The following is a 25159-nucleotide window of genomic DNA, read 5'->3' on the forward strand; positions in this document are numbered from 1 at the left end:
ATTCAGTAGGTCATAGAAATATTTCATTAGCATTACAGCTGAACTTGTTTTCTTGTCTGTTTAATGAAACTCATCTGCAGTAAAAATAATTTGTGTTACTTTATAGAGTGTAAAACGTTAAAATGTTGATAGTGTATGAGGAGTATTATGTAGGTTGTTGATAGTATATGAGGTTTATTATGTAGTATATTATTTGAGCAATAGTAAAGCAGTTGCATTATTCAGAAGATTTTTTTAACGAAATACTAGATTTACACATGATAAAAATATTACTTTACTTACATTAAAAAATGTTTATATTTGACAAATAAATGCCCTCAATGGCACTGATCAAATTACTGTCAGGGGTGGCATTGTTACAAGAGCTGTTCTGGTGATACTAAATCTAAAAATATTTATATCAGCTTAAATATAAAATTTAGACAACTGCTTTATAAAAAATTAAACTAGTAAGGACAAAAAATTAATTGAAACCTAAAAAGATTAAAATTGCAGATGCTTGTTGATTGAAGCAGTTGTACATGGTATAAAATGCATGTCAACTTGCACCTGTCTTACAAATGCTCAAATATAAGTTTAACTTTACTTGCATGCTTACAGGTGATTGTTTGGAAGTGTTTCAACCTCAGCATTTTAAGTCTGTATAATATACAATTAATAGTCTTGCCAAATTTTTTTTAGCATTTTAATTTATTTTGAGATACAGGTATAATAAATTAAATGGTACATTGAATAACACAGTGGAATTATTTACATGTAAAGCAAAGTACAAAATTGCAGGATTGGAGACTGTACTTATTACAGAAATAATTAACTTGGTTAATTATGCCAATCTGTTATCTCTGTGTAATGACTACTTGAATAAAAAAAATACATTGAGCATCATAAAACAGATTTGATATAAATAATATTCATTATTGGTCAATTACCTGCTTTGCTTTTTAAATCAGCATAAATGTTTTCAATTCCATCTGGGGGTGAGATGATCATCTGAAGTGGACTTTTATTACATCATATGATTCAGGTCCAGTTTGAGATCTACTGCAAAAATAAAACATCTTTGCTATTTGATTTGAATTTTTGAGACTTGCTTTAGCTTAATTTAAAAATACTTTTTATTCAGTCTAAAGGGGTCTCAAAATGTTTTTTCTGGCTCACATACAGTCCATGCTTAATAGATGTACAGATGTGGGATAATAATGTAAGAGGCATTTTGGAGCCATTCTTTCTTCATGTGAGAAGGGAATGGGTAAAGGGAAGAGATTAAAGATGGAGCTGGTTCATAAGAATGTGAAATCCATCCGGGGTAAGGAGCAGATCAGCTCAAATACTCTTCTGTGAAATAACCTAGAGCTCAGGTTGTGCTTTTGTAACTCAGAGTTAATGGACTTTACTTTTTGTTCTTTACAGACTTCACAGATTTTAATAGCTGCTGTAGGAACTATCACTTTAATTTGTTGAATTCTTTTTAGTAGTCTTACTCTGAAGCTAATTTGTTGGTGATTTTTGTGACTAATTTTATAGTTGAAATTAAAAAATCAGATGCACAGAATATACTAGGCACACTGAAAGACATGCTTGATCACACTGTGGGAAGCTGGGGGAGTTTTTTCTGATTGTGCATACACCAGTGTAATTAATTCTATAGTCTTTATAGGCATTTGTTGGATAACTCTATATCAGCTGTGGCTTAACGGTCATGTGTTAACTGTTCAATATGGAAGAAGTTCACACAGGTCCTAAATACAGACTTGGGATTTGGTTATATTTCAAAATCCATCTAATGATTATTGTAATCTTTCCTTATTTAACCATGCATGCATTACACAAAAATTAGAAACTTTTTTCTTTTTGTTTTACCTTTACATGTCTCACAGTTGTTGCTTTCAAAGTTTTATCAAGCTTTTATTACAGTTACATAAGAAAAAGAGGATGATCTTTCTTAGAGCTGTGAAAAAGCTTACTTTCCCTCCATTCAAAACCAGAAAATGACAGATCACTTTCTCTGAGGAATATTTTTACATAAGAGATATTTCATCCAGAAATCAGGCAAAAAACCCTCAAAAATATTTGTGGACCTTTAGACGTGGACCTCTCCAGTATGGAAAATACCACTCCATGCTTATGTGCTACTAAGTCAAAGTAATAAATGTCGCTTTTTTGGAAGTCATAATTGATTTAACAATAAACTATGCTGGATTAGATCAAAGATCCATTTAGCCAAATAACCTGTCTCTGACAGTAGCCAGGAGCAGGATAGTTCTAAGATACTACTGGGGAACTTTTTCCTGTTTCCACCAATCTCAAGTTTAGGGCTTATTTAGTCAGAAAGTTCATTTGGCCTGTTGTATTTAATGCTCTGGTGTATTTTTCTTCTGTGAATAGATCTGGCTGCTTTGAACCTATTCATGCTTTTGGTCTACATGATGTCTTGTGGCAATACATGACTCTTTAGTTGTAAGCAGTGTGGACAATATTTCCTTTTGTTTATTCTAAAACTGCTGTCTTGCACTTTCATTTTATACCTGCAAGTCCTTGTCATATGAAAAATAGTGAATAACACGTGTAGTTTTGGTTTACATTCTGTTGAAGACATTTCTGTCCTGTATTTGTTTGGATATCATTTTAAGGCTTACTCAAATCTCTATTTACATTCTAATTCACCTTCCATATGAAATGTCTATATCCAGCATCTCTAATCACATCTTGTCTCTAATGTCTGGATTCTGAATCAGGAACAAATTTTGAAAGTGGTGAGACATAAGGGATCTCTTCTTTCACTGGATAGCCAGAGGGAATTGATGGCCTGTTCTCACTGAAATCTCAATTGAAAGTGGTCTGCTCCATCTGTCAGCATATTTAGATAGAGGGGATCATAAAAATAAGGCAAGGGCTTCTTAAAAGGTCCTCTTAACCACCCTTGTGTTCTGATACAGAAGCAGTTGTAGAGTGAGCTATGGTGCTTGAATGGTGAGTGAGCTACGTAGTTTTTCCAGAGATAGAGAATTTTGAAAATATTACTTGGCTTATTGTGAATACATTGTACAGTGTGTCTCTGAAGATTAGTTCCCTGAAGTGCTGTATTTAGTGTGTATGCCTGTGTTTTCTGCCTTAAACAGGAAAAAGGCAACAAGGAGCAGGATGCTGCTATCAGACTTCTCATCCAGCCCTTACCTAGTAGTCTCTGAATTCAGGAGTCCCTCATACCTGAACAAGAAGTATGATGTAAGCAAGAGAAATTGTTCTGACAGTGGAAATTCTGGCTTTTGACTTCCCAGAGTCCTGCATCCCTCCCCTGTTGCCTCATTTACATGTGGTCCCTTCATGTGACATAAGAGGGCTTGGAAAAGGCAGTGCTCCAGCTAGGTTTTTTTCTTGCTGCCAGAAAAATTTTTTCCAGTCTGCTCTCTCTTGTCTGGATCAGAGGAGCCCCTAGAAGAGTGGGCAGCCAGGAAGGATCCTCAAGCTGGATGAATCACCCTGTTGAATCCTTTAAGGTTCACATAGTACTATTGGAAAGAGGAGGTTTTTGTTAGCTTTGAGTGAGGCTCAGTGATTGCTTCTAGACTTGAAACATTCTGCAAATCAGTCTTTAAACTGACATTAAGTTGATGACATTTTTATGTATAGAAAAGCAATTTTATGTAATGTTGAGGTTTTAGAAGAATTAAGTTATTTTGTTTCTCTTCAGAGACCTGCTCATTTTGAGTCTTAGTAAAAAAGAGATTCTGTACTTGCTTGTGGACGAATACAATAGGTAGATTGAGTGGAATGTTTAGCTGATCTTTCAGACAATTTGACATTGATCCTGCAAACACCTCAGCACGTGCTTAACTTTGATCCTTTTTTTTACGTTATTAGAACCACTAACTACTGTGTACTCAGACAGAGTTCTCAGTTGTGGTTTGCAGTAGCAGAGCATTTTAATATAATTTGTTTGTTTAAAATATGCACTATATAGAAACTGCAGAGCAGACTCATTTGGGAATAATGTTGCCATTTTGTAATAGGGAAGGACGCTAAAATCTAGAAATGTCTGAGCCAGCTAACTCAATGAAACATTTTTGGCAAGATTGTCTTTTTTGAATCTGGCTTTTCAATATAATTACAAATCAAGTAAAGTTGACTATTTGTTTTATTTAAGACTGCTCCTATGACAGAATTTACTATTTTGTATAGACAGGTGATATGGCAGGTCAGAAAAGGATTCTGTATGTCTGTGGTGACTATATTTTACAGTGTTTGATAGGTTTTTTATGGAAGCCATTTGGTGATCTCATCAAGAAGTCTATTGTTTCATTACTATCAGATTCAGTGTGTTTGTGATTAAATCAGCAGAGTGGAGAACATGAAGGGAGTGCTATTCACTTTGCAATCATTTCCATCTGTTATAAATTTTTATCAGATGTTGGGAAACAGCAGGCAAAACTCAGAGCAAGTGTTTTATCCAATTTCCAAGAAACAGTGATATGTAATTGGCATATATTGTGCTCTTAGTTTAATCTCTCCATTTAGATATTTAAAATGTCCTATGGTATACCAGTGTTAATAGAATATATAGAAAGCTATTTCCATCAATCCTCGCATTATTTTCTTTTGAAGGCTCTGATGCTGATATAAATATTTTGGTACTTAGTAAGAGTAAGCACTGATGACATTTTTCATAAAATGGAGAGTCAGAGTGAGACTTGGAGAGGAAAACCTCCATTAGGCATATGCTGCTGTCCTGAGTGTCTTTGCTGACATTGATGTTGTAGGAATCTGCAAGTGTAATTGACTGGCCAGTGGCCAGTACCATTTGCCTCAGAGAAGTGAGAGAGGAATCCATCAGCAATACACATAAGTTGATTTATAATTAGATGGCCCCAAGGAATGAAGTCTTCTGTTTCTTCTGAAATTCATTTTTAGTGTTAATTGTTCTAAATAGATGTTCCTGGTTTTCATAGAACTGTCTGCGATACTTTCAATAATGTGAAAGTTTTTACTCCAAAGAAGTAGTCCACAAAAGAATTGTGTGGTCTCATCTGAAGAGTGAAAAATATTTTATCTTTTTTTTTTTTCTAAATTACTGAGATTTTACTCACTGTCTCCTTGACTCAGATATTAGAAGTTTGCAGTATTTGTGGTTTTCCTACCCTTTTTCATGTTTCCTCTGTTTCATTTTCTTTCTGAAATGAACAGTTCCATTTTTCTCCATCTTTATGTCAGGGGCAATTTTTCATGGTGGGAATAATCTTTGTCATCCTTTCTGGAGTTTCCTGTATTACTGTGTTGGCTGTTTTGACATGGGATATCCAGTTTCTTTTATAGTATTCTAAATTGAGCAATATTGCCTGTCTCTTGTAGTGCTACTATAATGCTTTTGTATTATTCTCCTTAATAACTGTACATTTTATGTTGTTTTCCACAACTACATATTAGTAGAGGTCTTCATTGAGCTGTCACTAGTAAAGTTCAGAGGCTCTTCATGAACTCATACTGTTACTGTAGAGCTGTGTAAGGCATACAAGGATTTCCCTCTGCAGAATCTCCTTCAATTTTATAAGAGAATTTAACCAGAATTTCTGAGAATCTGACTCTGCCATTTGTCCCATTCTCCCTTCCTGAGTTAAAACCATAAAAAATCACCTTGTTTTGTCTAGGCTTGACTGAGCTCCTGCTTTTGGATCTTCTGGAAACGTTACCATCACGTTCCTCACTCAGTTTTTTCAGAGTATGTAACTTGAAGTATTAACTTTGCCATATTGAAAGGTAATTGCTTATTCTTGTCTCAGTTTATCTATTTTTTTTAACTGTGTACTTGGTTTTCAGTCCATTTCTCACCATTTGCTTTCTCTTTTTTAAAAGGCTCATTGTAAAGGCTTTTTCAGTATCTAAAACAGTTCATCTTGTTGTGCATTACTCTGTTCATCCACATCTTCACCAACACATTGGAATGAAACTACTAAATTAGTGAGACAACATAGAGACTCACTGGTCAAGATGGTGTTTATTTTATTAGTTACTTAAAAGTACTCACCAGAAGCTGCCATGAGGTTCACTGGGCTTTCCTTGGTCATGCCTTTTGTTCTAAAGGTACAGTGCTTGTTACTATCTGGTCATCTGATACAACATTGTTTTTAAGGTGAAGTTAGTGGGACAGCCATTCCTGAGTTCGTTCCAGAGGATGTACTCTGAAGCTTTATCACACCTTAATTGGTGGATATCTCTTCTTCTGACACGTCTCTCTCTGGTCTTGTCTTATCTTTATGTCCAAATCAGATCAGGTTCTTAGAAAGTTATCTCCCAAGCATCTTCTTTTGAGAAAGCTGACACAAATCAATCACTTAGCAGCAGCTGTTTTGTTGTACTTTATTATTCCCTTTAATCCTGTGTGACTTAGTGACCTCTTCCTTTTTTTATGTTTTCTTGTTTTAGTTAATTCAATCATTATAGCATTAATACCCTCAGCTGTTTCCTCTTTAAAACTCATCATAGCCCCTTTATACATCTTCTAACATATGACCTTCTACAATCTATTCTTACAGCCCTACCTTTTTTAGGTTTACAAATACAAAATTATTTGGTTCGCATAACCTCTTAAACCTTGTTTAGTCACACTGTTTAATTCCTTGTCTTTCTGGTCCTTTTTTTGTGAGCTTTGCATTGCATCTAATACTCTCTTTGTTTTACAGAAAGCATCCATGTTACTTCTAAAGCATTTAGTACTTTTACCTAAGACATTAGAACTTGTCTGACTTACCTGGTGAAACCACCCTTCCGAATTTTCAGAATGATTTGGTTTGCTTCCTCTAAGATGGTAAACAAGATAACACAGTTTTCTTGATTTGAAAGTAAGAATAATTAAAGACAACAATTACTGGCTAATAGAAAAATATATTGAATTGGTGTACTAAAACAGATTCTGCTAAACTCAGGTATTTCCTGAGCAAAAGCAACCTTTTTTTCTAGGCTGTATGTATATGATAGAACTTACCCTGGATTAATCAGGAAGAAATGGTTAAAATGAAGGAGAGGGAAATATAGAACAAGTACTGTAAAACAGGTAAGAAGTTGGTTAAAGGAGAACATAAAATATGTTGAAAGAGCAGCTGGTTTTTTGGATCACATTTATTAAGATAGTTCTTACTTCAAGTTTTCAGTAAAACTTTAAATATGTAAAAAACCCCCAAAGTTCGAATTGAAGCTTGTAGATAGCACAAACTTGGAAAGTAATATTAATGAGATAGGAGTAACTTAGAATATCCTAATGGAAAATTGGATGATCTCAAAAGCTTGAATGATACAAATAGAGTGAAACTTAACAGTCATAGGATCATGCGGTAAAGAACTAAAACAAGAATTCATCCTGCAAGCCATCATATGGAAGTGACAGAGGAGGATGAGAACCTCTTAATTACAACAGCTGTGAATGACCAATGTGGTGTGCTATTACAAAAAAGAAAAAAAGGAAAATGCATTTCTATCAAACATTAACTGAGGCATTTGCAATCCATATAGATAAACCGTTGATGTGGATGAGAGACGCTGGCAGTCTCCTCCAGTTTATGTTTATTTGTTTTAGTTTAACAGTGTTGCCTATCTTACATTAGCCAAAGTTAGGCTCTTCTCTTACATTGGGAAAATTTAAGTTCTTCTATCTGTTCCAGAATCTGCTGTGAACATAAAAGTACAGCTAGTACATAAAATCAGCCTTAAGCTAAAACTATGATATATGGTTCTATACATGCCCTAATGCATACATCTGCAGTTTCTGGCAGTGTAACTGGTGGCTGAACAATATAAGTGAAGAAAGTTTGTAGGGAAAGCTAAAACCTTTTATTAAGCAAACTGTGGAAGAAAAATAAACTAGCTGAAGAAGAGTTCATGTGCCCTGAAACCTGTGGGGTTTTTTCCCCTCTCCATCTGTCTCAGCTGCTGTAATGAAATATATTGCTTTTTCCATAATATCTTTCTTCTTTTTGCACAAGTTTATACTTCATGCTCAGTCTGCAGGCCCTGCTGTTTTGCTAAGCTTCTCCCAACAGAGTAAAATGGTAACTTTCTTCATCAGTCTCAGCCCATGAGAGTTCATTGCTCAATACTGAGACTGCTGACATACAGTGTAGTTTGTAGTCAAATATACATAATTACATTAAAATAGAGTGCCAGTTATCTGAAGCTTTAATTATATGATCCACTTATTTACACTCAGGTTTATGGAAACTGAAAGACAGTAATGGTTGCCCATACAGTCTATTAGATTTCAGCATTGAAATCCCTCACTAGGCCTAGATAAAATATATAAATACAGGCAATTCATCCATAAACTCTTTCATTGCAGAAGTTTTTTTTAAACAAAGAGTTATGGTACTATTTGCAACTTATCATATACCAAGTACTGTTAAAGTCAAACCCAGCATTAACTATTAGCATTAGCACAGGTGTCTGTACAGGGCCCAGCAGCTATATTAAAATATTTCATTTATAAGTTTCCAGTGTCAAGACCTGCTGAATACGTCTTCCACCATTTTTATATCATCATGTTATTTGAGATACAACTGTTATGTACCGTTTGCAGAAGATAGACAGACATACATCTGACTCCTACAGCAAAACCAGGCTGGCAGAAAGACACAGTGCATATTCCAAACCCATAATTTTCGTTCTCATTTTTACAGTTGTAAAAATCTTGCAGTGCCAGAGATGAACAGTAATGTAATCCAGAGAAAAACAAGATTCTTGAACCCTAGGAAAGTCTTAGATCTGCATGCCAAATGGGGGAATTTGCTGTCCATTCCAAGAATTGTATGTTCTGCAGGTATCCCAAGGGTAGAAGGGGGAATATCAGAAAAGGCTCCAGTGCAGGCTTCCCACAGGGTCACAGACTCCTTCAGGTCCCTTCACCTGCTCCAGTGTGGGGTCCTTCAGGGGCTGCAGGGGAATCTCTGCTCCGGCACCTGGAGCACCTCCTCCCCCTCCTTCTTCACTGACCTTGGTGTCTGCAGAGTTTCTTATATCTTCTCACTCCTCTCTCTGGCTGCAAAAACTGCCGCTAGGTTGATTTTTCTGTCTTAAATATGTTAGCCCAGAGGTGCTACCACTGTCTCTGATTAGCCCAGCCTTGGCCAGTGGCAGGTCCATCTTGGAGCTGGCTGGCATTGACTCAGGGGAGGCTTCTAGCCAGCATCTCACAGAAGCCACCCATGTAGCTCCACACCCCCCCCCCCCCCGCCACCAAAACCTTGCCACACAAACCAAATACCACGTTAGGAAGAAATTCTTTACTGTGAGGGTGGTGAGGCACTGGAACAGGTTGCCCAGAGAGGTTGTGGAGGCCCCATCCCTGGAAGTGTTCAAAGCCAGGTTGGATGGGGCTTTGGGCAACATGGTCTAGTGGAGGGTGTCCCTGCCCGCAGCAGGGGGGTTGGAACTAGATGAGCTTTGAGGTCCCTTCCAACCCAAACCATTCTATGATTCCACAGATGGGGGAATCTACAGCCTCTCTGGGCAACATCTTCCAGTATTTCACCACCCTCATCGTAAACAATTTCTTCCTTATAACTAGCCTGGTCTACCCTGTTTCAGTTTAAAACCATTACCCCTTGTCCTATCGCTACAGGTCCTACTAAAAAGTCTGTCCCCATCTTTCTTAAAAGTCCACTTTAAGTATTGAAAGGCTGCAAGAAGGTCTCCCCGGAGCCTTCTTTTCTCCAGGCTGAACAACCCCAACTCTCTCAGCCTGTCTTCACAGGAGAGGTGCTCCAGCCCTCTCATCATCTTCGTGGCCCTCCTCTGGACTCTCTCCAACAGCTCCATGTGTGTCTTGTACTGGGGCCCCCAGAGCTGGACACAGTACTCCATGTGGGGTCTCATGAGAGCAGAGCAGAGGGGCAGGATCACCTCCCTCGACCTGCTGGTCACACTTCTTTTGATGCAGTCCAGGACACGGTTGGCTTTCTGGGCTGTGAGTGCACATTGCCAGGTCATGTCCAGCTTTTCATCCACCAGTACCCCCAAGTCCTCCTCCTCAGGGCTGCTCTCAATCCATTCCTTGCCCAGCCTGTAGTTGTGTTTGGGATTGTGCCGACCCATGTGCAGGACCTTGCACTTGGCCTTGTTGAACTTCATGCGGTTCACATGGGCCCACTTCTCAAGCTTGTCCAGGTCCCTCTGGATGGGAGGGTTCCTTCCCTCAGACGTGTCAACCACACTAGTCAGCTTGGTGACACCTGTAAATTTTCTGAGGGTGCACTGGATCCCACTGTCTTATGTCATTGGGAAAGGTACAGTACTGCTTCCCTGATGAACACCACTCATTACCAGTCTCCATCTGGACATTAGGCCATTGACCACTACTCTCTGGATGCAGCATTTCATTTAATTTGTATAACTGAATTGGAAAATTAAAGACAGAATGAAGTCTTATCAAAATAGAAGAATTGTTCAGGGATGTCCAAATTTGATGTGGAATAAAGTCACACTGGGAAGGAAACATTCTGGTTTAAAAGATAAATCAGTGAAAAAGAAAAAGGATATGCCTAATAATGTGTCAAATCAAAATACAGATACCAACAAGAAAGGCCAAAAGAATCAATGAAATATTAGCATGATGCTTAAAATAAGCAAAGAGGCATTTCTTAAACAGTTTAGATTAAAAAGGAGGGGGGGAATGGAAGTAGGTTATATATTATCAGCTATATTAAGATGGTAAAATCATTATACAGAAAACAAAAAAGTTATTCAATAGGTATTTATGTTCTGAATGTGGAAGAGTGGAATAAAAAGTTTACGTCCATTAAAAAGCAGGAAGTTGAGCAGCATCTTTTAAGATTAAGCATTTTCTGATAACAGGCCTAGCTAACTTAAGTCTAAGAACTTTGGAATCTCTAGGAATTAGGACCTTCTCTGTTCTGTACAAAAACCTGTTTCCACTGGGGGGAAAAAAAAGAGGAGGTGGAGGAGCTGAATCTTTGTCACTAGCTAGTTTGTTCTTCATTCCACAATAGCTTAACATAACTAAGAGAAAGAGTGTGTCAGTCTTACAGGAAAACTTCTGATGTGCTAGGCTCTGTTACTTGTGTCATTTGTAATCCCCTTTTGCTGTGTTGCTGTCACTACATTCTGGAACTCTGTTTTAAACATAGAACTTTTATTGACATGTGTGTTGTTCCTGCTGTACAACTTCTATAAGAAAATGTTGCAGTATACTAGATTAGTGTTTTAATGCAACTTACTTGCCATACTATCCGAATTTATATAAATGCAATCAAGTTACTTGGGTTAAAAATGTTTCTTTATCCTTCCCCTATGAATGTCTTCTCAGGATAGAAAAGTAGAGCTGTAGTCTTATGTAAAAGCTGTTAATCTGGTTCCGTGTAGCTTCTGCCATGCTGTTGAAAATTAAGACCTACTGCTATAGTTGATTGTTTGAATACCTTTACAATGGCAGCTGTCTTTTCTAGTGCTTTTCACAAGTTCTGTATTTGTGCACACATACAAATGAAATGAAGTTTAAAAGAAGTCATCACCCTACAATTCCAAGTCTTTGTTTAAAAAAAGGCTGTTGTGTTGTGAGTAATGGTACTACAGATAAGAATTAAGCAAGGTTGTGGAGTTTCCATCTTTAGATATTCAGAACCTGACTGGACAATGCTCTCAGCAACCTACTTTGGCCCTGCTCTGAGCAGGGGAGTTGGACTGGCTGATCTTCAGAGGTGCCTTCCAGACTCTGATTCTGTGAAGACAGATAGTTCATTTGATATTGGCACAAGGACTTGCAAATTTTGGTTTCTTCTTTCTGGTCTTATCACCTGATTATCATTCTGTAAAATTTGTAAAATGAAATGAATATTCATATGTAGTAATTTATGCTTACATACATACCATGTATTTGTCACTTAACAACTACATTGCCTGTCCATCTGAGAATTCCAGGATGCTAAGATTTATTACTTCAGTAAACGGAATTTTATAACATAAGTAATATTTATTTGGCAGTGCCTCTGTTTCAAATTCTCTTTGTGTGGTTCTCAAGGTTAAATATTATGATGTTAAATTAAAAATACAGATGGAGGGTCTTTGTTTTATTATTCACGTCCTTGACATATTTCTAACGGGGTCTTAAAATTTAAGTCATCTGTTATGTTCTTTTGTTGTCTCTGCTAATGAAAATATGATCTTTTTTAGGTTCTAATTGATTTTTAAGCCATGTTCCTAGCATCAGTGAGTTTTTATATGAGAGATTTACTGCCCGTTAACTTTGATTCTGTTTCTCCTGAGTGGTTTTACATTCCCAGAAGATTAAATTCTCGTAAATATTTTTCTCTTTGCAGTGAGGAGCTACGGAAAGAAGCACGACAGCTGAAACGTGAACTGCTGGAAGCAAAGCAGAAAAAAGAAGAAAGAGCTTTAAAACCCAAAGAGAAGGAAGGTAGGAGTATATTATAGCAGGTGTTGTGTAGGTCTCCAGTTAACATTCCAGTTTAAAATTTTTTTTTTTGTAGTCCTGTGTTTCATGTGGATAAATGTTTTCCGTAAAATGATAGAAATATAATTTCTGGAGTGGATTCTTGGTCCAGTTCTCAATACCCTAAGAAATCTGGAAGAAAATATAAAATTATTCAGAAAGATTTCCAGATGACACACGATTTACAAGAGTGGTAGAAAGTGTAACATAATTTTTAGAAAAACTTAGGGATTCTCTTGAATAGTAGGTGAGCTTGGTCAGCAACAAGTTTGCTGCCTTGAACTTGTATCTGGCACCAAATTTTACAAAGTAGTGGCTCTGAAAAAGTTCTAGGAATCATGCTCAATCACTGAATGAATATAAGCTCTCATTGGCAAGATAACACATGCTGTGTTACTGGCTGTGTAAAAAAAGAACGGCAAGCAGAAGCAGAGAAAAGGTAAAGAGTAGTCCTTATGCACGTATGTGATAAATTATATCGAATAATGCCATATATGGCAGATGTAGTACTATCGCTTAAGTATTATTAGCTTTTCTGGTGCCAGTTAAGTCAGACGACTTATTGCGGAGTAATGTGAGTAAATCTACCTTTACAGTGACAGACTGAAGCAATACTTTGGTAGTACTCATAGTTACTACTAACGTAGAGTTTTGAAGGATACCTTTTATTCAAGAAAAGGGAGCTTATGTACCAGGGTTGTTGGCTTTTTTACTTTCTTTGAAATAAATAGCAGGTAGGAGAGAAACTTGTTGAAAATCTGTAGGTAACAGCTAATGGTGAAAATAATCTTGAATAATCTTGGGTTTCCTTTTTGTGGTTACTGTCAGAGCACAAGAAAGGGTCTGTTCCAGTACCTGTTGAGGAAGATACATGGCAGGGAAGAACCTATTCAACAAGTTCTTGGAGTACCTTATTTAAAAATTCTAAAAATGAACATGTTCTATAATTTAAGACAAAATTAAAAGGACATTAAATGAGATGCAACTGGTGAAAGACAAAATGATTAATGAAAATACAGTAAGAGGAGAAAAATGAGCAAGAAGAGAATTGGTTGTCTTTGGCTAAACAAAGACGAAATAAGCTTGAATCCTTTTCACTCTGTCTTTAGCATAGTGGTCAACTTTGATCAGATGGTTACATATGATCAGTGACATTGAAGGAAGCACTCAAGTACAGAACAAACAATTAGAGACTACTTGGATAAATTAGGTGCGTTAAAATAATTTTAACTTGATGGCATTCACTGAAGCATATTAGGGAGTTGACTAAACAAGTCCCAGAGACATTAACAAAATGCTTTAAGAGAATTGTTTGTAATCAAACTGGAAAGGAGGATTCCTGGGAATCTGTTTATTAGTGATCTGCAGAAAACAACAGATTGCCTTTATTAAATTTGCAGACTAAAAAAATATATGAGACAGGGAAGGGGAAGATGAAAGAAAAAGAAAAGTGCAAACTTAAGTGCTAAGGTTGCATTTTCATACGCAGTTATGAAAGTGAAGTGGCTCTCCACTAGTCCATGTTGGAGATTTTACTGATCTGATTCAGTTTAAATTGGAAGAAAAGTGTTCCTTTTTTTCTTTGACAGGATAGTTTTGTGCTGGGTTGGTAGACTGAGTCTGTTCATAGAAGTTAAAAGCCAGGTCAAGGTGAACAAAGTATGTTTACCTTGGGAGATCTTAGGGAAAAACATTATAGTAGGTGGCTGTATCTCAATTACAAATTAGAAGCTGCACAAACACAAGATGTTAGGTAGCACTGAGGCAGCTTAAAATCTACGGAACACAAATAGAAAGCTGAGAGCAAGCGATAGTGCCGTGTTATTGAAAAAGACTAAAGTATACTGTAAAAAATATAAAATGGACTGTTGTATGCAAGACACACTCATTTTCTGTTCAGCCTGAGCAGGTCTTCAGCCTGAATGTTTTGCCCAGTTTTGGTGACTCCACTTGAAAAAAAGATACGAGGCATCTTAAGGGAGCACAGAGGAGAGCAACAAAGGTGATTGATGATCTGGAAAGCATAATATTTAAAGATTGTAAGACTTGGGGCTGTTTAGTTTAGAGAAGAGATGACTTTCTTGATGATCATTAATATGTCTCCTTTTACAATGTTAAAGGCCACCACAGAGAGGAAATTATTCTATGTAATCCCTGTGGAGAGGACAGGAGATAATACACTTCAATCGCAGCTGAAGAGACGTAGGTAAAATGTTAGGGAAAACTTCCTAAAGATAAGTTCTGGAATAGACAACCTACAAAGTGGAACTTTTCAACAGCAGATCAGGCAAATACTTCTTAGGACTGATGTAGAAAAGGTTGATCCTGCCTTTTGAAAGGAATGGGTGTAGATGTTCTGTTTTTCCAAGGTTCTGTGAAGCACAACTTAATCTAAAGAAAGGTGAGATGTGACCTGGAAGAAGGTTTTGATGAGGAGGAGAAACTAAGCATCTTGTTAATGGTGATAGTAACTGGGTGGAAGCATTACTAAAAGCGTTGTATTTACCATCACTGTGAGTCTTTAAATCAAGCAGTTAAAATAAAGGTTTGTTTGTAGGTCTGCCAAAATAATTCAGTGAGGCAGTACTTTCTTTACATTTTACTTTCCCTTCAAATAACTTATTCTGGTTATCTAGAGAGTTATTTTGTCTATACTCTGAAAAGAAAAACTGAATGTCCTAATGATGTTTCCCTTTTTGAGGAAGTCTTGCACAAAGAAATGTAATTCACTGTATGATCAAAGGAAGTAAATTTTCTGCTGGCAGAGAACCTACCATTACAAAATCTGCACCCAAAGAATAAATGTTAAAAACTCATTAAAAATAATTGATACGGTCTTGCAGAAGAGCAAACTGTTTCTTTATTTATCTAGAATGAACATGTAGAGCTTAAAGATGACGACTGAAAGGCAGATAGGAGATTTACTGTATAACTGGCGTATAGTTTGGATAATAAAGGATTCTGGATTAAATATAAGAACTGCTATAATTATGGGATGAGTTTATGATGCCAGACATATAAAAGTGAGCAAAACACCATCGTGAAATATCAGAATTTACTGAGCATTACCACATGACCTTTTCATTAGACATTTAACTGAAAAATAGATTAATGGTCCTCTGTCTAGCCATGAACACATATTAACACTAGTAGCATAAAATAGCCATGAAGTTGCCTTAAATAGCGTGTATTTTGAGGCCAGGATTTAGTTAAACCAATATGACAAAATTTTAAAAGTTCATCATTGAGGGAAAGCATGTAAACAAAATATGTAGTTATGATCATATTGTCTTCTGTGAATAGCTAGTTTGCCAAGAGAAATGGCCCTGTAGTATAACCACAAATAGTCCTTGGGAAAAGGGTTTTTTTGTAAATAAATAAAATTTGTAATCTCCCATTCCTGTTTCTAAGGGATTTCTGTGGTGTCTAATAAAATCCATATATTAATAGCTAGGTAAATAATCAAAACTAACTTATTTTGTTTTCTTCATCCATGCTTTAATATTTTTTCTACCTCTGAATCCTTTTCCAGCTCTCAGTTTGGATACTTTTTCAGAGCCAGTGGCAATCAAAACAGAACTAGGTAGAGATTCAAGCTCAAGTAAATTTTTTTAATCTGTCCATAAAAGGTCAGGGATCAGATTGTAGTTGCTAATTTATCAGGACAACGTCTCACTTGTTACTGTCGCCAAAATTCAGACTAAGAGGGAGGAACTGAGCTTTTAAAGAAAGGAGAGATTTTAAAATGTAGGGTGTCTTTTGCAGCATTTTACAGATCACATTGTGTATGTCATTTGAAGTTTCATTTACTGCTTTTAGTAAGTAGATTATTTTGTAAGGAAGTAGATTTAGTTAGTAAATAAACTCAATGCCTAAATTTGTTTAGTAAGGAAGCTTTCTTTTTTTACAGAATCGAGAATAACAATAGTGTATTCTGTGCCTTGGGATACTTGGACCACATTTGTGACATACAGGAAAAACTAAGATACTAGAAATACATTTTAGATTTTTCACGGAAAAGGAAAGTGTTTTGGTTTTCTTATTTAAAAGTAAATAATATGTGTGCAAGTATTAGCCGCACCAGAATCCACCTAATGTTCTCAAACATTAACACTTAATGATTAAATAACATGCTTAAATTATTTGTAATACAAAAATAATTAGGTGATGAAAGTATCTAACGTTTTCCTGTTGGCTGCCTTTGTCTCGACTTCAGCTGCTGTCAAAAAGTATCAAAATACTGGCAGGATCAACTGGCACTTGCTAAATATCTCTTCCTATAAGGCTGTCTTTCTGGGTAGTTACTATGATTTATATAAAGTTTGTTAGTATAAAGTTTAAACTGGTCAATTTTCACTTCTGGATTCTACCCACTGCATTTTAGAAATCATTCTCCAGATGTCCTTCAGAAGCCTATCAATTTGTTGTCATTTGAATTGTCACAAAATTTCTCATCTGTATGGAAAGAACAAGTACAGTTGCATGATAGATATGTTTCTGGTAAAGGATGAAACAACTTGCAGACTTCAAGAATACCTGGGGAAAGTTGAAATTTTAATAGGAATTTTAAGTAAAAGATTACATCTGCATTAGTGTTTTACCGCAGACCAGATGGGTGCTTTTGGATGAAGCCATACTGGAAGATGCATTCCAGGAGCACACCTGATGAGGTCCAACTGGTAGTCTAAAATAGAACAGCCCCCAAAATATATTGTGAGCATATCAGGGCCTCAGGATAACAGTTTTTCTCCTGTTTCACAGTATTGTTGGGTAATGTTGAAGTAGCCAAAGTTTTTCTATCTTTTTTGAATTTCAGCCTTATAAATAGAGGTGACCCAAAGACACAAAAGACATCCAGAGCTAACTGGCTAAATTTTTAAAATGTTCGAGTCTGCTTGCATTTATGACAAAGCTTTTATTTTCATGGAATCATAGAATCATGGAATGGTTTGGGTTGGAAGGGACCTTAAAGATCATCTAGTTCCACCCCCCCTGCTATGGGCAGGGACACCCTCCACTAGACCACATTGCCCAAAGCCCCATCCAACGTGGTCTTAAACACTTCCAGGGATGGGGCCTCTGCAGCTTCTCTGGGCAACCTGTTCCAGTGCCTCACCACCATCACAGTAAAGAATTTCTTTCTAACATCTAATCTAAATTGACCCTCTTTTAGCTTAAACCCGTTACCCTTTGACCTGTCACTACAGGCCCTTGTAAACAGTCCCTCCCCATCTTTCCTGTAGGCCCCCTTCAGGTACTGGAAGGCCGCAATTAGATCTCCCCAGAGCCTTCTCTTCTCCAGGCTGAACAATCCCAACTCTCTCAGCCTGTCCTCATAGCAGAGGTGCTCCATCCCTCTGATCAGGTTTGTGGCCCTCCTCTGGACTCTCTCCAACAGCTCCATGTGTGTCTTGTACTGGGGCTCCCAGAGCTGGACTCAGTACTCCATGTGGGGTCTCATGAGAGCAGAGTAGAGGGGCAGGATCACCTCCCTCGACCTGCTGGTCACACTTCTTTTGATGCAGTCCAGGACACGGTTGGCTTTCTGGGCTGTGAGTGCACATTGCCAGGTCATGTCCAGCTTTTCATCCACCAGTACCCCCAAGTCCTCCTCCTCAGGGCTGCTCTCAATCCATTCCTTGCCCAGCCTGTAGTTGTGTTTGGGATTGTGCCGACCCACGTGCAGGACCTTGCACTTGGCCTTGCTGAACTTCATGCAGTTCGCACGGGCCCACCTCTCCAGCCTGTCAAGGTCTCTCTGGATGGCATCCCTTCCTTCCAGCATGTTGAACACACCACACAGCTTGGTGTTGTCGGCAAACTTGCTGAGGGTGCACTCAATCCCACTGTCCATGTAGCTGACAAAGATGTTGAACAGTGCCGGTCCCAGTACCAACCCCTGAGGAACGCCACTTGTCACTGGTCTCCACTTGGACATTGAGCCGTTGACCACAACTCTTTGAGTGTGACCATCCAGCCAATTCCTTATCCACCAAGTGGTCCATCCATGGAATCCATGTCTCTCCAATTTAGAGACAAGGATGTCATGCGGGACAGTGTCACATGCCTTGCATAAGTCCAGGTAGATGACGTCAGTTGCCCTTCCCTTATCCACCAATGCTGTAACCCCATCATAGAAGGCCACCAAATTTGTCAGGCACGATTTGCCCTTAGTGAAGCCATGTTGGCTGTCACCAGTCACCTCCTTAGGTGGTTTGTATAGAGCTAAAAGCATTTTTTTTGAAGTTTCCCTTTTTCACTCTAGCCAAATACTCATATTTTTTCTCTAAAGTCTTTCGGAACTTTTCAGTTCTGAGGCATCAGCTTTGAAGAAAACAGAGATTAAAATTGAGAATATATGTTAGAAAGATTACGTAGCAGCTTGTGAATGCTAACCTAATAATACTGCTATGTTGTAGTGATGTTGGAATAGTAATTTAAGAAGCACACTTTAGTTGAGCAAAGGCCTCTAAACTTTCTTAATAATATTCATTATGAAAACACTTAGAGTTGTAAATATTTCTAAATTTTTATAAAATTAGCATGGTATTGTACCTTAAACTTCACTTTGGTCTGTGTAACGTCACCTCACTATATTATACTTTATGGTTGCTGTGTTATCAAAATTGAAACAGGACTGGGTATTTACACTGGATCTTAGGACATTGGGAAAAATTGTTAGAAAACTATGAATTTATTAATCATCAAGAAACAAAAGTAAATGTCACTAAATACTAGATTCCAGTACAGTTACTACTAGATTGGGGGAGGGAAGAGAGGTATGGAAAATGTCGTTGAAAATAAATTGAGTCATGATGTGATCTTAAAAGGTTATTTCCCTAGTATTAAGGAAAAATAGTTTTACATACAAACTCATAAAATAAAGAAATTGGGAAGGCCACACTAGTGAAAGATATTTCAGGTTTGTACTAGAAAACAAACTGAACGTGAATTTACATTGTGATATGGCTGTGACTGTGGTCATCAGTAGAAAGGCATTAACTGTAAAAGCACGGTTGTATTATTGCATTTGGTTCCAAGGATTGTACCAAAAAAGACATTGAAGAATTAGGTACAAATGGACAAACCCCCCCCCAAAGCTAGCAGAAGACTAGGTGAACTAATTTATTAGGAGATACTTGAAGATATGTCTAATTTACTTAGGGAGGGGGATGGAAGGGTGGAATTTTAAATATTTGAAGATGGTAAGTGAAGGGAATGAAGGATACCTTTACTGTGAAACAGCCATTTACAACTGAAGAGTAACAGAAGAGACTTTAGAAACACTTTAGTTTTAATATAATGAAATCTAACAGCAGTAAAACAGTGTTATACCTAAGCAAGTAATTTTGCCCCAAAGTTAAAAGTATTTATTATATCTCAGTTTACTTGGTTATTTTTTGTTTATTGGCCTGAATTTTCATCAGTGCAATAGAGCTGTCAACATGCAACACAGTCTGCTAAATGTATAACAGTTTACATATTCCACATTAGTTTACATATAAGAAATTGCTTATACTATCAGGAAATGAACGTGTATGTAGCAGGAGATTTTTCCATTGTTCTCTGCTTATCCTCTTGGGGAATGTGGGATGGAGAGTGAGTTGTGTTATGCTGTATCAGGTATGTCTATGCAGATGCTCTGAGCTGGCTGCATTAGGAAAAGCTGCTACTTCAGAGGCTATGTAACCACATTAATATGATTCTGTGCTTGATTAATAAACACTGCATCTCAGCCAAAACTTGCAACTGTAGCGGGAGAAATTCACTGAAGACCACAGAACTGTGAGAATATGGCTTAAGTCATACTGGACTTTTTGCAGGATCAGGACTAATTCTGAGAGGATGCTAACAAACGGGTGGCAGCATGACACATCTATTTTACATCCACTGGCAGATCTTTGTTAGTATTGGTGTCACATTTAGTATCACTACTTCAAATTGTTTGTTACATATTATACCTAATTTTTTTCTGTATTCAGAGATTAGAGTAATTAAGAAAGATTGGGAGATGAAAATTTAAGTGTTTACATTGGTTCAAGAGGACAGAGAAAAAACCTAATTCCCTGCCTACATGTTTGATTATAACCAGCCTCCTAATTTATGAATAAGATTGTTGACTATGCCAGACTGCTGTCAAGACCTTACTTTAAATTAGATGTTTTTCTTTTATGTGACATTTGCTGTAGTGATGCCAGAAATTACATCAAACACTATTATTTGAGTGCTGAATTACTTCAGCATTTTGAAGTATTTAATCAAATATTTGAAAATGATACACTTTTCAAAGTTATGTAGTGTAAACCTGTGAATATACTGAAGTGAAATTTGCTTTAGATAAATACCATCTGCCCAGTTGTTTAACTATAGATTGGTTTTAAATAGTAGTAGTAGTAGTATTTAAGAAGTAGTATTTTAGTTTTTCTTGTTAGAACATTTTTGTAAACTGTCTGATAATATGTGAATGATGAAATTTAATTGTCACACATGAGAAAACAGAAAAGCTACAAAATACTGTCTGAGCAGAGAAACCTAACAACTAATATAAAAACCAAGATTCAAGTGTAAGAATTCTACTGAGGCATAAAATATTTTCTGTTTTGTTTTTAATTGTGATATGGGAATCAAATGACTAAAGTGTTTAGAAAACTCAAAATCTGGCCAGGATGCCTATTTGATATGATGTTTTATTTCTGTTTTACTATTTTGGGTAATGTCAGTGGCACTTAAAGATTTAAGTCCAGTCTTACACAGAAAGATGCTTTCTTGAAGTCTGAGAATAACAAAATTGTGCAGCCTTGAGAACATCATGAAAACAACAAATTCCAAATTTTAGTGGTTTGGGAAATATGCAGCATAAATACATTAAATATTTAGATTTTGCAGTATATACAGTACAGCTGCATTATATCAACATATGCATCTTGAAATGTGTCACTTCTGCAAAACTTTATGTTTTCTTTCACTATTTACATTTTTTTTGTCATTTAATTTCATAAAATAATACCCACCATTCCTATTCAGTCTCTTCCCTGCTGAAGTGAATGATTTTTCCTCTTCTCTCTCTGTCTGCAGAAGAAAAGAGGACAAACACCTTACTGTAATCCAGCTTTGATTTTAGTAGTAATCTTAAGCATGTGCTCAAAAACAACTGACATTAGAAAATTAACCACGTTTTAGAATGGGACTGTGTGCCTAAAAGCTACCGAAGTTCAGAAAAGATTCGCTAGAAACTTCCACTGTTGCATATTAAAGCTTACACTGCTTTACAAGTCAGCATGCTCCGCTCTTTCAAAGTGTTTTGAAGCCGTAGCAATTACTTCTAAGATTTTATTATTTGAGTTGGCTAAATGAACTAGTAAGTTTGTTCTAGAACTGTTGCCTTTTTCACTGTAGCAAACTGAAAATCCAGTGATCAGTCCAACCCTGGAAGCTCATTCTGTAAGCAAAGCAAATCTATTCAGTTTTTCACGATTAGTAAATATTTCCTGACTCTTACCTAACTTGTAGGCAAATAGTTGCTCTTCAGAAACTTAGGCAGGCTAGAGTTATAGTAACAGTAACTGAATAGTAGTTAGTCCTAAAAAAAAAATATACTGGAGAGTATGTTACAAGTTCTTTCAAGCATAACATTATTTCATATTGTATTTTCTGGTATATTAATTTTTATACCACTTTACAGTAAGTTATTTTTTTATTTTCATAGGCATAATATTAAATGCTGGAAGATTTTTTTCTTGGATTCTGGAAAAAGTGTTATCTGTCTTAGAACTTAATTATAGAAAGTGGCTTTATGTTCTCCATCTGTCACTTCTGACAGGAATTCCATTCATGAAATATTAAGGCATATCAGAATTTCTTTTGTAATTCCTAAGGGTTTGGTTTGGTTTGGAATAAAAATAGTTTTTCTTTTCAGGATTTGAATCTCATTAAGATTTTTAAAATCAGTACTGCATATCTTCATAATTCCAGAAGAATGCAATGTAAACTGAATATTGATGAATAGCTGAAAGTAGAATGTACTGGACAAATGCAGGAATGTGTTTTAGGCCTTTTATTTTAATGCACAAAAACATTCAATCATAACTTTTATAATTTCAACCAAGGAGTTGTCCAGGTTTGTGTGGTTTGTGTTTTGGGGGTTTTTTTGTTTTTCCCTTTTAGTATTTAGTCTAGCTATACCATGCATTTCCTGAAATATCCATGTCGGAGGTCTTTCATCATATGAATTGTGTTATCGGAGTTGCTAAAGAATGCGTTTGAGATACTGACAGAAGTTAATGGGTCCACCACATTTAAAACATATATAAACCCTGCTAAATAAACTGGGATGCCTTTTAATACGTATTTCTTTTTACGCTCTCCTTGTTATGTTGGTTCTGCATGAATTCATGATTATATATGCAAAGTCCATTACAAAAGTTAATGGGATTACTTTTCTGAAGATCAGCATATAAGGAATGTTTTGTAAGGTAAGATACTTCGGTCTATTTGTGTAAAAATCTTCATGTTGTCTGTACCTCATCAAAGAAAAAAACAAACCAAAATTGTTTCATTGATCCTTGTCAGCATTGTAGGCTCTTTCTTTTTTATGGTGACATTAGACCTTCAGAAACAGAATGTATTTTTCTCTATCACAGTATGTATTGTTTCTACCCTTCTGAAGATTAGTGCCTTTCTGGTAATACTTTCAGCAAACAAAACTGCTGCTTTTTCCAACAAGTGTTTTATGCACAGCTTCATTATCTTTTTCTTAACAAGGAAACAAAATCTCTAGATTTTATACAGATTCTACTTCCTTTATTACAAGGATAATCATTGCAAGATTTGTCAAGTCTGATACCAATAAAAAATTATAAAATAACAAAGTTCATACTGTGGAAAATAGTATGCATACTGTCAGAAATACATTTGTCCTAAATTGTATCGTACCTGTGCCACAACTGGTGTACATGCTAATCCAAAGTTAGCCCACCTGCAATAGTAGAAATGAAGCCCAGGCATTAAGGCCATTACGAATGTCAGCGTAAGTAGTGATCATACTTTTCTGATCTACCCCAGTCAGCAGGCCTAGAACTCATACTTCTTGGTTTTCACAAAGTGGAAGATAAAATTCAGTTGCAGTTTCTGAAATAGAGCATGTTTGATGCAACTTTTGTTGAGTGTTTTTTATGCTATTAATATACTATTACCAGGTGCTTTAGGAATTACTCTTAAAACTACTTTATCAAGCTTTCTCTTCTTCTCTGCTTCCTATTTAGGGGTTGATCCAAAACCATCCAGACTGCCATTCAGTTCAGTTCAATACCCTTGGATCAAGTTCTCATGTCTTTGTTATACTTCTGCAATTTTGTAGTTAAAAACTGACATCATTTGAACTGTTCCTAATTTAAGTGTGAGCAAAATAAACCCTTCTATATTTTTTTTTAAATCAATCTCTTCCTTTCTGGTTTAAAGACTTCTGAATCTCCTCCTTAGTTTCAGGCTATCATTGGAAGCCGTGTCCCAAAACCAAAGTTTTAGGTTGGATTACACCATCAGGTTGGCATCTGTTACTCCTTAAAGGAATATTTCCGGATAGAAGAATCTATCTGAAAGAAAATAAATTACTTAAATGCTAAAGGTTTTGTCACAGTAAGATGAAGGATCTCTTGGCAGTAACTCAAACTAGCTGAGGTTAGTAGCAATGTACTTACAAATTCTGTTAAAAGTAGGATGAAGTGTATTTTCAATGAGAAAGGTTGTCTTTTTCTTTCTTTTTCCCTGAAAGAATGTACACAGCAACTTGTTCAAACTAAGGAAATAGTCTTTCTTTGCCTGATGCTATTTACACTTTGTGATGAGATGCCTCTAGGGCACAAGTGTGCAAGATCCCTGCAACTTATTTAAGCTAGTATCTTCTGCATCCTGCAATACTTAAATAAGTCACTTAATTGTTATTTCACTGCTGTATATCCATGTCATGTTTCATTCATTTTTGTCTGAATAAATCCTCTTGGATTGAGGAGTTTGGAGCTTAAATATTTTAATAGCGATGTAACGATCCTTATACTTTTGCTGGATTAGCAAGCTGGACCTAAGTTTGTCAAGGTTGATGTGAAGGTCAAGTCTATCATACAGTGCTGTGGTTCCTCTTTTTTCAACTCTATTGCAAAAGATTTATAGGAGGTCTGGGATGCTGACGGGGAAATATGAAGTAGTAGCCAGCAATCCATTTTTACATTTTAAAAGGGTTTTTACATTTTAAAAGGGTTCTTTCCACCAACAAATGTCTCTTCCAGATGTTTTCTTTTACTTGCTAATTACCTGAGTTTATTCATGCAGACAAGAAATAATTTTATCAAAGAATTGCTACTTATCAAAACTGAATATTTTATTTATATTTTAAAATAGTCACTGTTTGTAGTTTTGAAATGATTGTTTGGTGTTTTCAGAAGTTTTAAAACTCATTGACTTAGGGACTCTTGAAAATCCTTCCTGTTGTATTACTTGCTTTTAATGTGGAGTAATAGGTTGTAAGACCTTACGGAGAAATACAAGCATGTCTTTAAGTCATTTTAATGAAAGGCACAGAAATATGATGCATACAAGTGCATAACTGTTTTGGTTGACTCACTCTGAAGTTAGTTCAGGTGGATCTGATTATCTTTTCTGTGACTTGTGAAAAGGCTTTCCTAGAGGCAGAATGAAATTGAGGATTAGAAAAACTCT

The 25159-nt window shown here is 36.4% G+C and overlaps 1 protein-coding gene across 1 annotated transcript in view; it reads left to right on the forward strand.

Annotated features, from left to right (window-relative positions):
* CWC27 (CWC27 spliceosome associated cyclophilin) overlaps positions 1-25159 on the forward strand; it is a 123625-nt gene that overhangs the window by 70726 nt on the left and 27740 nt on the right. Inside the window, exon 11 of the mRNA XM_054809137.1 lies at positions 12315-12412. Coding sequence (XP_054665112.1) covers positions 12315-12412 — 98 coding nt within the window. The remainder of the gene's footprint in view (positions 1-12314; positions 12413-25159) is intronic.

This window comes from Grus americana, chromosome Z (genome assembly GCF_028858705.1).
Source record: "Grus americana isolate bGruAme1 chromosome Z, bGruAme1.mat, whole genome shotgun sequence".
NCBI classification, from domain to species: domain Eukaryota; kingdom Metazoa; phylum Chordata; class Aves; order Gruiformes; family Gruidae; genus Grus; species Grus americana.